The sequence below is a fragment of the Phytophthora infestans genome, genomic scaffold, assembly GCF_000142945.1.
Source record: "Phytophthora infestans T30-4 supercont1.61 genomic scaffold, whole genome shotgun sequence".
NCBI classification, from domain to species: domain Eukaryota; phylum Oomycota; class Peronosporomycetes; order Peronosporales; family Peronosporaceae; genus Phytophthora; species Phytophthora infestans.
The window spans coordinates 145,014-157,659 of NW_003303698.1; the positions used below are offsets into that span (position 1 = coordinate 145,014).

A 12,646-nucleotide genomic window follows, 5' to 3' on the forward strand; every position below is an offset into this window, starting at 1 on the left:
AATTGGATGGATGTTGTCGTCTCCCAAAGGTGCCACTGCGGATTTTGGCCGCGCTTTTTTGTTGAGGGCTACGATTTCTTGTGGCATCGCGTTCGAAGACCGTATTTCCATTCTCGCTGTAGTCGACACCCGAGCTGTAAGTCGCAACCCAAGAAGACCGGCCAGAGTATAACAATTAGAGCGTGTATTTACTCACGATACAATGAACCCAGTATCTACTGCGGCGTCCGATAGCTTTTCTACCACTCTTGATTTGTGGACGACGCGCACTCCGTACAATCAACGCCTGCACTCTCGACATTCCGTCATCAAACGAATTACTCGGTGCATGACGCAGGAATAATGGTTTCGTGTGAGTCATGTCGTATTTACATCATGAAATAATATCCAGATCAGTATATTTCCAGCTTGCAATCACTCGACATTCAACTGATACAAACGGCTCATATATCGCAAGCAATTAATTTGTCGTGTAAGCTGGTTCCAAGACCTGTGTATTCAGATGTCGGTGGATTGACGACGTACACAGACGTAACTTCTCACCCATGGAATCGTTTTATAGGGTAATGCTGCAAATTTCAACTGGACACGCCAAGTTGGCGCTTCAGACACGACGATGAAGTATTATTTTCTTGTCCATGGAGAAATAGATGCCTCTCCTCTTGCGTAAAATTTCATTTTTCATTGGAACATTGCGTTGCTTTGCTCTTTTCCAGTTGTGAGGTCCAGGTATTCTGCAAGACCGTGTACCGATAGATATCAAGCGCTTACACATTCCTTCCTTTCGTATTACAGGCATCGTTCAATTAGAGTAATACATTACACCGAATACACACACGCGCGCGGTACAAGGCAAAACAAGTAATGGTGAATCGATGTGCGTGTTGTCGTTGATTTTGATCATGATTTGGATACTTTGTGGTCTCAGCTAACCTTTACATGAGAATTTCAGCGACCCGTGTATAGCTGCAGTATAGCATTCTACGCAGGAAATACATAAGCATGGAAATGTATCTACTGCTACCGAATGCGAGATCGTTCTCCCAAGGATGGATAAACCAGCGTTCAGGGACTGTGGATCAATAGAGTGACGAGTATATGTGAGCTTCGCCGCGTTAACAAGAGCTTACTATCGGCTCCATTGTATTGACCGCGCTTCTCAAGTAAAGCAGCTTGGACCATCTCTAAAAGAAACGCAACGCGCGATTTTTCCCCATTACTATTATTGATTCCTTCTTGTGAGAGCCTTGGGTGCCTGGAGATATCGCGAAGATGAGGGCATTTCAGCTGCTTGTGTTTTGCAGATACTATAATCTGATGGATAGGCGTAGACGGTGGGCATCAGGGTTCAATGATGCGTCAAGCGTACTATGTACAACCATACAACACAAGTGTGTAATGTAAAGCTGAGTCATGGATCATCCTGTCACAAAATATGGAGAGACTACATTATTACCGTGGTTTAGTGTGATGTGTCAGCTTGGGACGGCAACGTAGCCACCTTGAAGCTTAATCTGCGCTGTCCATTGCATCCCCTGAAGTATTATAGCTTGGATCACCGTAGACGCATCACCGAGCTTTACCTGAGAACTGGAGGTTGGGTAGTTTTGTTCGTAAGTTGCCTGAGCCACAACGCCATTGAAGACGATAGATCGATCTCTCCTGCAGAACGAAGATGGAAAATTCGCAGCGTTTAAATATTCTTCCAATACGAAAGATACGCTGACTCGGCGAACGGTTGTACTAGCGTCAATGCTTCCGTTTTCAGCACTATCCCTAGTAGCGTAAAGATCAAGTAGAAGAGTGTTCGTTTGGGCTGAAAAACTCCCTACGTAATCACCAATCCACCATCCTCCCTCCATTGGCAGCATCGTTGAGATCCCGCTCGGTGTGGACCGAAATGATCGCAGACGACCATCTAGCTGGAATTCGGTGTGTGCCACCCTTTTTATCATTGGGAGTAAAGAGCTCACAGATAACCGTGACTCGCTCTCGTTTAGCGCGACTTCGATGCATGCAAATTCGTGAACCCACCGAGTGAAGCTCACCAGCGACGGCTCGACGAACAATGTAGGGATTCTGGTTACTTGGATTGAGCCGGGCTCTAGCAGCCATGTACGAGTCCATGCATTTTCCGCGCCTCTCAAATGGATCAACGCAGCTGGTCCACTCTGCGTCGCAAAAAGCACCTCGTTCATCTGCGCTGTAAAATAACCAAAGAGGCTTTCTAGATTAGAATCTAGAAGTCCTGAATGAGATGTCAGTTGTCCTCTCAACATCCTTGATATCTCATTTCGAAGCTCCGTGAATTGCCTCTGAGTGTAGATTAATGAAACCACTTCATCCACGATAGCGGGCACAGAGATGCGATCGCGTGGGAGCACTGAAGCTACGTCTGAAGACCCCAGTCGACATAGATCGCCCAGTATGTCGTATAAATCCGACACCAATACGATGAATCGTTCTCGGATGTGTCGTTTGTCCATACCCCCCGTTCCCAGAGTAAAAGCCGTTTGGAGCGCGTACTGGACGGCTCGTGATGATAAGGCTCGAAGAAGAAGATGAGCAGTGGCTTGGACCACTATCTGCTCATGCGTGGCGGTCTGGTGCGGTGAAAATAGTGACGTACCCCTGCAAAGGCTGAGCAGGAGTGAGCCTATGACGAACTCCAACTGCGACGGTCGCCTCCAACTTGGTGTCCGTGATGAAGTTTGGAGAACTCTAGCTGCATGCAGCCAATGAGATCGGATTTGTGTGCGTAGTATGTCCAGTGTTATACCAGCATCCTCCAGGGTCACAAAGCTGAGAAAGCGCCATAGAATGAGCAAGTGTTTTGCCTTTTCAGCCAAGCCGGATCGGTACACACGGACGTCGGAGGCCCAAAAAGCAGCGTCACTATCACCAGCAGCAGATTGAGGGGCAATAGAGCACCCAGTTGTGGTGATAATTGATGGATACGCTGCAATCTTGGTCTCAAGATTCGATATGTTACCCGCTGACACTGACGGACCGACGAAACGCACTTGTACAGCATCAGACGTCGAAGTGAACGTTGATAAATCAACCTCAACAGCCGCGAGCTTGGTGTTCGAGGCTGTGTCAAGTGCAGGGAGTTCACAGCCAGTGTCACGGCCGTTAATTCCTGACCGACGGTAAGAAACTAGATAAAAACCTGGCGATTCATGGCGGGCGAGAATGGCCGCTTCAATTTCTCCAGAGTCCAATCTACTACCTGTGAGCTGGAAGACGTAGACGACTAAATGATGACTCATCTCTCGTTGTGCTCTGGTGACGCTGCTGTCGTAACTATATTGCCACTTGGGAAAGCGGTGGTTGTTGAGCACGTATAAAACGGCGTTCTGTAGCGTGTTGGCCGATGAAAACGTTAAAGCAAAATGATTTAAGTGCAGTTCACTTGAGATTCGTAGAGATAAGAAATATTATAAAGCCTCTAACCTGTGGGAGCGTCTTTTGTTTTAGTTCACCTTCTCTGTCAGCTCGGATCCACACCGTCTGGTCCGGTTTTCGCTTCTCCACGGCCAAGAGACTCGCAGGAAGTGCTACGACTTCACCAGGCTGCAATTTGCGCTCATCCTCCTGCATGGCGTCATACCCAGGTGCGCTTGCTACGTTATTGGGCCAAAGTGGGACTACTCTCGATGGCTCGAAGCGAGCGCACACCAGTAGTTTATCCCGCACGACGGGTGGGAGGATAGTGGTGAAGGACACCTGCACGTGGATGGAAGTACCGCAGTAGCAGCGCTGCACATGCTCCGGGCAGCAGTGCGGGAAGCACCGCAAGAGCTAACACCGAAGAGGGGATTATGAGGTATTTATTAGAGAGGGAAAAAGTGATTGGACGTAACACAGAGGCAGCACCTTAACGCCTCGTTCTCGATTACACCTAGACAAAGACAGCTGCATTAGACTCATTTTAGCCATGAAGACCGATGACGACCATCGCCCTCACCTGGCGTAGTAGCGCCGGAAGAGCGGGTGGTCATCTTCGCTGCAGCTGAGGCGCAAGAAGTGGCATGACACAACGCGGACCATTCGTTGGGTGTCAAGCTCTTTCTCGTTCTTATGAAATGTCGCCTTCCGAGACGACCCAACGGAGACTTTGAGTCCAGAAGCGGGATCGGAGTAGGAAAAAAAAATCCACTGCGACGAAAGTCCAAAAAAGGGCATTGGGACCATAGAACGTGGACCTATTTATTTCAGCCACGGCCGAACCGCGTTCTCAAAAATAGTACTGAACTGTCAAAAACGAATCCAATTTCTTACCGTTGGACTGTATTGGGCGCTACGTCTGAGCTTACAGATACGCGGGTTTTGCAGCTTAAGCAGCGTCATCTACACGAAACTAATGTCCGTCGAAGCCATCAGAAGATCGAGAAGCAACTGTATTCTTTTTCCGGGCAAGCAACGTTTAGCGTGGATTCTACACGTGGCTCGAGCCCGAACTGCTACCAACCGCTTTGCATGATGTTTTTTACAACAGCTTGTGGCAGTTAATCCGCGAGGAGTTGGGCCAGACCAAGCTGAAAAAGTACGGATACTGTACGAAGCAGATCATTCCAAGCACTTCGTTGAGTGTCTTGTATGACTGACTGAAAATTCTTCTCACTGCTACGCTATTACAGGGCAACAGCTAATTGGATTTGGAGCATTCGCAGATCAATTCTGGATATTAAGTAACACCGGCACCGAGCAACCGAAGAAGTACAGCAACTGGCAGAGCGAAGCCAATCTACTTCGCAATTTATGGGTTTTAGAACACCATTAGACCCGCAGCAAGTGATGAACGGACAACGGTAAGTTAACGCAGATCTCTATTTTCGTAGCTTGACGTTGCTGATTCAAGGCGTTCGACCAGGGGAGTGGTGACGGACGCATTTATCGGTGTGCTGCTAGTGGAGAAATAATGCTGTCGGATCAAGAATGCGGCTACGATATTACATTGGGGTGAAAGTGGTGAAATGGAAGACTGACGGAGACTTCGAGAAATAACGTTCCTCCAAAGATCACCACTTTGGGTACTGAGCTGGGCTATTGAACTGCTATAAGCAAAAGCTTGCCATTGAAGGGAATATGTCGCAGGTCCCACGTTGAGTTATCATCCTCGTGGCAGATTTGCAGTCTCGTGGAGTCCTTGATAAAGCCATAATTTGCCATCCGATGTAATGTAATTGGGTGGCTGACCATCTTTACGCATTGGTCATCAGCTTTTGTAATCAAAATGACATTCTAATTGCTTGTATTCCCGTCTATCCGTTATTGGTCCTATCAGATGAAAACACAATCAATTTTTAGAGAAAGTATCACGGAGTAACAACGGAAATGCACACTAGCCCTGGCAAATGTGTCTAAGTATCCGTAACATCATCATTTAGTCACCCGGGCGGAAGACGATGCTTCTGATGAAGAGAAAACGACCTCGGTTTCCAGGAAAACGGGTTCTTGTATTGTGAAAGTCAAGCTGCGTTGTCTGGATCTGCCTACTTCCGCTGACAATGAGTCATTCTCGTGAAGTCCATAATGGAGATGATGGTACTGGGTACTGCTGTCCTCACAGACTACCAGCACCAACACGATGATGGCCTCCTAAGAAAATGCAGAGATGGAGACCAATTAGGCCACGTGGTGGCTGACGCGAATACCCGTGTGGAGGAAGGACAATGGATTAGCTGCAGAAAAAGGAAGATGTACAAGTAGATAAACATATACGTAACTTTACCTGTAGCTGCTAGTTGAGGATTTGGCCATTGCACTCGACCGCTTCGGGAGGCATTGCGAAGATTGTCAGCGGAGCAAGCGCCACGTGCTCAGGATCGCTGAGCTTTACGAGGTGGTTGTCGATGTCGATGCTGCTGCTCTTGGCCGAGTCCAGTTGAACATCTTTGGCTCCGTGGACTTCACTTTCTCAGCCAAAACCAAAGAAGACTTGGAGTTCAGATGTTGAATGAAAATTTTTTTTCGATAGGAGAGAAGATCCCGAGCTACTGTTTGCTAGACGCGGGCGCAGCGAGCTCTAGTTCTCACTTTTCTATCGGCATTGAGGTGCAATTCCCGCCTCATCACGCTCTTGATATTGAAGAGGCAATACAAGCGTTTTGCCCCCAGTGTCGTCATCAGATAGACGCCTAAGGAAATTATAATATTGCTGTTTTTCTTGGACGGATCGCGCTGGTTAGCACGTCTAATTCTTGTAATTCTTCATCAGGCCGTGTTCGGTCGCGAGCTGTGGACTGACAACAAGTCATGATGTGAGTGCAACTCATTCAGCACAGGGTTCTGGTCCTCTATCATTAAAACTTATGAGCATGGTCCGTAAGACAGCTTTCGTACCGAAAAAGAAATACCAGTTAGGTTTTTCAATAAAAAACCCTCGCATATGTGATTGGTCAATGTCTATGGGTGCGATTGGTTAAAAAATGTTCGTCTGACGATTTGTATGCACACGGATTGAGAGTAATTGACACGGAATTGCTTTTAGTAATATATCACTAGATTAAGCTCCGTTTACACTTTTTCTAGTATATTTTTAAGCTTAATTCTGATTATTTTTGACGACAAAGCGAAAAAAATTCCACCCCTCCATAAAGTGATAGCTCAAATGGTAGGAAAATTTGCTCATAAAAAAATTCGCTCTGACGCTACGTAAGTAGATCTTAAAAACTAGCTCAACCACGCTTCCGTTGGAGCTGTACGACCGAAGCTATCGTCGATTTAAAGAGCTGGTATTTCTTTTTCGGACCGGAGAAGTATCGGTATAACTAAAGTGTGGAATTTGGGTGACCATTTGGCATCGGTATAAGCAAAGAGTGGAATTGAAGTGGAAGATATGGGTGGTAATTTAGAATCCGGTACCTATGATCGGCTACTTGAACTTAACCGGATAATTTAAAATATATTGATAGGATCCAGGGTGTTATATGCGCTATCGAATACTTTTCATTTTTACTCGGTCATATGTAAGACTATGCGCATGTTATATATTGTGTTATACATCCGTTTCGCTCGTCATTGGCTCACTGCACAGATCTCATGATTAGTCGGTACGCTGTGGCTAGGGGGGGGGGCGTCGGACCTGCAAGGTTGCCGTGTTGAACCGCCTCGCGGCTCGGCAGCATTTCGTCCAGTGATAGATGCATCTTTGTTCTACGGACGGATTCACCAAAAGACGGACACGCTTGTATAGTAGTGCTTTGGACTAGCCGAGCGCGGCTGCTTGGCGGCGGTGGGTCAGTGGTAGGTCCCAACTGTTTAGGACACCTGCCTCCGATTTGCTCCGACGGGCTGATGTCTGTGTATTACACATCATCAAAGTAATTATAGGACAATTTGCACTGTAAAAAACGTGTTGTATTTAGTGTCAGATCACATTCTCAGACATGAAGGCAGCACGCCTGCACTTTGCTCTGGCTGGCTAAAGGTTTGCTTCGTTTATAAGCGAGACAGCGTGAAAAACATTAATGCAAATATTCCTGCCTACACTCAAAGGTCTTACTGTACCCTATGTTTCTAGTATACACTCCGTCCTCCTCCTCCTCCATTTTGGGGTATTCGATCAGCGCTTCGTATTTTAACCTTGCTGTGACTCTGACCATTGCGACGTAGAGTCGTCCGTGGGAGAAGCACGGTGTCGCCAAGTACAGCTCCAGGTACTGGCCAGACCATTGCGACGTAGCGTTGTCCGTGGGAGAAGCACGGTGTCGCCAAGTACAGCTCCAGGTACTGGCCAGACTGCTCTTGCACCGTGTTGATAGTCATTGCGAAAGTGAGTTGAATCTAAAACTGCTTGCGCCTCATCCAGAAAGGGAAATTTCCAACGTAGTCGTCACTGATGTAAACAATCCTAGGGATGAGCCCGTGCTGCCCTTGGCGATCGCCTGTCATGATGGTTGCGTGAATGACGTGGTTCTTTAGCTGAACCATTCGCAAGCGCGTCCCGTTACACAACCCAAGATCAGCTTTCAAGTTTTGCATCATCGTAACAGGCATGCCCTTCTTGGGCATCGGCTTGTGGGGTGGGATACCACTCATTTTCAGCAAATGGAGACCTCGGGCTAAAACAATTGCCATCGACGTCATCTTGCACTGAGTCCAAATACACATATTTCTTGGCCTAACCTTGTAAACGGTCCGCCACCGGCTCGTTACTGCGATGGACCACCGCATTTATAGTCGTCCAAATCGTGCGATTGGCGAAGTACTCATCTGTTGTCACTTCTGGGCTGTTAATGTCTGGGTATATAGCGTCGACTATTTGCGACATGCCTCTGAGGATAGCACCCGGGCGGGTTTCTTCATATTTGTCACCACGCTCTGCGGGAAGCGGGTTATCTGTAATGGGCCCAACTCCAATTACATAAGTAGGTAGATATTTCTTTAGCTATTACATAAGTAGGTAAAGTGGCACACGGGTAGCGTGTGCCAAAGTGTCATCATCTGATTGGTTGATAGTGAGGAGCCAGACTCACTTATTGACCAATCAGATGTAGACATGTTTTTGAGTGGTTCACACGAGGCCAGGGGTAGCCGCCCTGGTCCTAAATAAATCAGAGTTGAATTTGACACAAACCTAAGACTTGGTTTTATTATTGCGAGCTTCCTCCGCACTATAGTGTAAGCTAGTAACGGTATCTCTTACCCCGTTACACCTGGTAGCACTTCGTAGTCCTTCCAACAACCAAGTCTACGATGAGCCAAGTCCAGATCTCCGGGGCAACCCTGGAGCATGCTGCATTCCCCCATCTCACTCGCGTGGAGTGGGAAGCGCTTCACCGCCTCGTGGCGGTGTCCGGAGACGCTGTCGTCGCATCACTGCTGAGCTCAGCGACGCCCGACCAGCAACGCCTTGCAGCACAAGAGTTCATGGAACGCGAGCTCGCCGATGCGAATCGGCGGGTGTCAACTCCCTCGCGTCCATCCCAGAATGACGTCGTCAAGATGGAGACGTCTACGTATTCTGGCGCCGGTGAAAACCGGCTTCCGCTAAACCGGTGGTTCCGCGAGATCGACATCGCTATCGCCTCGCGACGCATCGAGGCGTCATCGGCCAAGATGAACTTCCTCCTCTCCCGGTTAGCCGGGAAGGCCAAAGAATGGGCCCTCGGGAAGCTGGTTGTCGACCCCGAGGCTTTCCCAACTCTGGAAACTCTCCAGAGCGACTTGCGCCTCGCGTTCGAGCCCCCGCAAGATGAGTCTCGCGTTCGCGCAGAGTTCTTCGCTCTGCGGCAAGGGCAGATCTCCATGCGTGATTACGTCCAGAAGACGCGCCATCTGGCGTCATGCATCGTGACCAAGCCAATCGACATGGCCTCGCAAGTCCACGTATTTGTGTTCGGCATGCGCGAGGGTATGACCCGCTTCTGCCTCACCAGAGCTGAGCCCTCCTCTCTCGAGGAGGCGTTTGCACTCGCGATTCGCGAGGATTACATGGTCGCTGCATCGTACGCCGCAGCCATACCTGCGGAAGCCCGAGAGTCTACCCCTGAGCCCATGGAGATCGACGCCATCAACGCGTCGAGCAATCGACGTCGCGGGTCCTACCGCGGCAGCGCTGGGCGAAGCAATCGCTCCCTCATTTGCTTCCGCTGTGGGAAAGAAGGGTCATCGCTTGGCGGAGTACCGCGCGCCAGCTCCCGTCGTCTCTCACGTCGACGCGGAACACTCCTCGGTCGCTCATTCAAAAAACGACCAGGACCAGTAGGTGCGGGGCGCCCTACTGGCTTTGACGAAGGACCGGGCCCTCCGGTGGCAGCCCAACCTTCGAGCCCTCCCGTGCTCCAAGCACACACCAATGCCACCACTACGCCGGGCGACTCGAGACTGATCATTGTCAGCCTCCACGTCACCGGTGCTCGGCGACCATTGCGCGCGCTCCTTGACTCAGGAGCGACCAACAACTTCTTTCGCGCGTCGTGTTTGTCGGTACTACCCAAGAACGTCCGCGTCCGGAATGGTCCGGGCGAGATCCAAGTCAAACTCGCAGATGGTAAGGCTCGCCGCGTTGCGCGGCGTGACGTGTCTTTGTCGCTCACGTTCGAGGGCTTCCGTAGCAAGGACGACTTCTTGGTGATCGAGATGAACTACGCGTTTGACTGCATCCTGGGCATCCCTTGCTTGCGCGATATCAGCCAGAGATTGACTGGCTGGCCCAATCAGTCAAGCGTCGACGTGAATTCGACGTGAGCGAGGTCTTCACACACCTCTTTGGTGGCGCCAAGAGACTGGCCCCACGTCACAGTCGTCGACAAATCGGCAACGACAGAAGCAGTGCACAGGAGCGAGCGATGGGCCTCTCTGCATGGCTTGGTGCTACGTTGTTGGACGAAGAGCCCTCGCGGTTTCGCGAGGTAGATGATGAGGTGGTTGAGCAGCGGCTCCCACAGTACAAGACGGTGGTCGAGCAGGGGCTCCCACAACACGAGATGATGGTCGAGCAGGGGCTCCCACAACACGAGATGATGGTCGAGCAGGGGCTCCCACAACACGAGACAGTGGTCGAGCAGGGGCTCCCACACAACGAGACGGCGGTAGAGCAGAGGTTCCCGCCGAACGATTCGGCGGTCGAGCAGATTGGGCTCCCGTCAAACGATGCCGCGGTTGAGCAGGGGCTCCCGCGCGTTCCCGGCCCGGTCGAGTACGGTCTCCCGCGCCTAGAGGAGGGTGATGCATCGTCGAATAGCAGTGCGTCAGACTCGAGCGTAAGCTCGAGGAAGTCGAAGAAGAAGTCGAAGCGACGACGCCTGAAACCTCGTCGAGACTACACGACCAGCGATAGCCCGCCGATGGAATCGGTCAGCGCGCTGGAGTACGTGGAAGGAGACCCGAATCGGTCGCGCAGCATCGCAATCGCGAGCCCGTCGCGCGAAGCGGCGGCGATCACACGCCTTCCAGGCTTGTCCTGGAAGAATTTTCTTCGGGACCTAAAGGCTGGAGACGTCGAGCAAGTATGCTTGGTCACCGAGGCAGTCTCGGTGGATGAGGCAGCAAATGCGGTCGCAACGGACAGTGAACGTTCACGTCTGCTAGGTGCTGAACCTAAGTCTGCTCGAGAGGAACGATTCCAAACGCAGTCTTGGGAGGCCTTGCGGGAGTCAGCGAATCCCGTATACGACACCGCCTGCGAGTACGCCGACGTCTTCCGGGATGAGATCCCCGCCGAGCTACCGGCGGATTGTGGGGTTCAGCATGAGATCGACCTCGCGCCAGGTACGAAGTACTGCGTTACCAGACAATGGCCACTTCCGCGTGATCAAGTGAAAGCAATCGATGACTTCTTCGAGGGCCGCCGAAAGGCCGGTCACGTGCGTGAGAGTACCTCTCCCCATTCCAGTCCAACGTTCTGTGTGAAGAAAGCTACAGGGGGATGGCGTATCGTTCACGCATTCAACAAGTTGAATGATGCCACCATCCCCGCGCAGACTCCGATCCCTCGGAAGGACATGGTACTGGACTCCATGGCTGGCAGCGTCATCTACAGCGCCATCGACCTGACCGATGGATTCTATCAGATCCTGATGAGAACATCTGATGTGCCTCTCACCGCCGTAAGTACACCGAGCGGGATGCTCTGGGAGTGGCTCGTGATGCCACAGGGCCTCAAGAACGCGCCTGCCACCTTCAATCGCATGGTCTCCCATGTGCTTCGCCCGCTTCGAGACTTCGCGCCGAGTTACTTCGACGACATCTTCGTGCACAGCCGCGCTGAGGGCAACCTCAGTGCCGTGGACGTACATCTGAAACACCTGAGACAAGTCTTCCAGGTGATGCGAGAGAACAAGCTCTACGCAAATCTGAAGAAATGTGTCTTCTGCGCACCGGAGATTCCGGAGTTGGGATGCTACGTGAGCAAGAACGGTGTGCGCGCGGATCCCGAGAAGGTATCGTCTATCTGTGCTTGGCCAACGCCGACAAGTCCCACTGAGTTGCGTCAGTGGCTTGGCATGGCCAATTACTTGCGCAAGTACACGAAGAATTACGCTGGGTTGATCCAGGCGCTGTCCTCGCTGCTGAAGAAGGACGTGATCTGGGAGTGGAAATCGGACCACCAAGCTGCATTCGACTCGGTGAAGAAGAGCTTGGCGTCTGCGCCGATACTGAAGCTTGCTGATGACTCAAAGCCATTCCACGTCGTCTGCGACGCGAGCGATTTTGCCATCGGCTGTGCGCTGATGCAGTTCGATGATGACGAACACGAACGCGTTATCAGCTATCAGTCGCGCCAACTGAAGCCAACCGAGAAGAATTACCCAGTCCACGCCAAGGAGCTCCTGGCAATGCGGTACGCTCTGATCAAATTCAGAGTGTACCTGCTCGGTGAACAGTCATTTGCGGTTTACACTGATCACGCATCGCTGCGGACAGCGATGAAGAGCCCTCACTTGTCGCAACGGATGGCCCGTTGGCTGTCATTCTTCTCCGAGTACAACTTCGTTGTTCACTACAAGCCGGGCAAGAATAACATTCTCGCCGACGCGCTGTCTCGGCGTCCGGACTACGATCCCCGTGAAGCGCTAGGACATCAGCTCGCTGATGAGGACGACGACGAATGTGCGGTCTGCGTGTCGTCAGGCATCAACTTGACGTTGACCACGCCCACGCTCCCGCTGGGCGACGAGATTGCTACAGCGTACGA

General features: G+C 51.0%; 1 protein-coding gene across 1 annotated transcript; it reads right to left on the reverse strand.

Moving 5' to 3' along the window:
- Nucleotides 1-3,060: 3,060 nt before the first annotated feature.
- On the reverse strand, nt 3,061-4,053 carry PITG_17856 (uncharacterized protein; the record flags this gene model as incomplete). Its single annotated transcript, XM_002896352.1, has 4 exons — nt 3,061-3,065; nt 3,173-3,359; nt 3,457-3,804; nt 4,042-4,053. The coding sequence occupies 4 exons, from the start codon at nt 4,051-4,053 to the stop codon at nt 3,061-3,063; spliced, it is 552 nt and encodes a 183-aa protein (XP_002896398.1).
- Between the last annotated feature and the right edge of the window lie 8,593 nt (nt 4,054-12,646).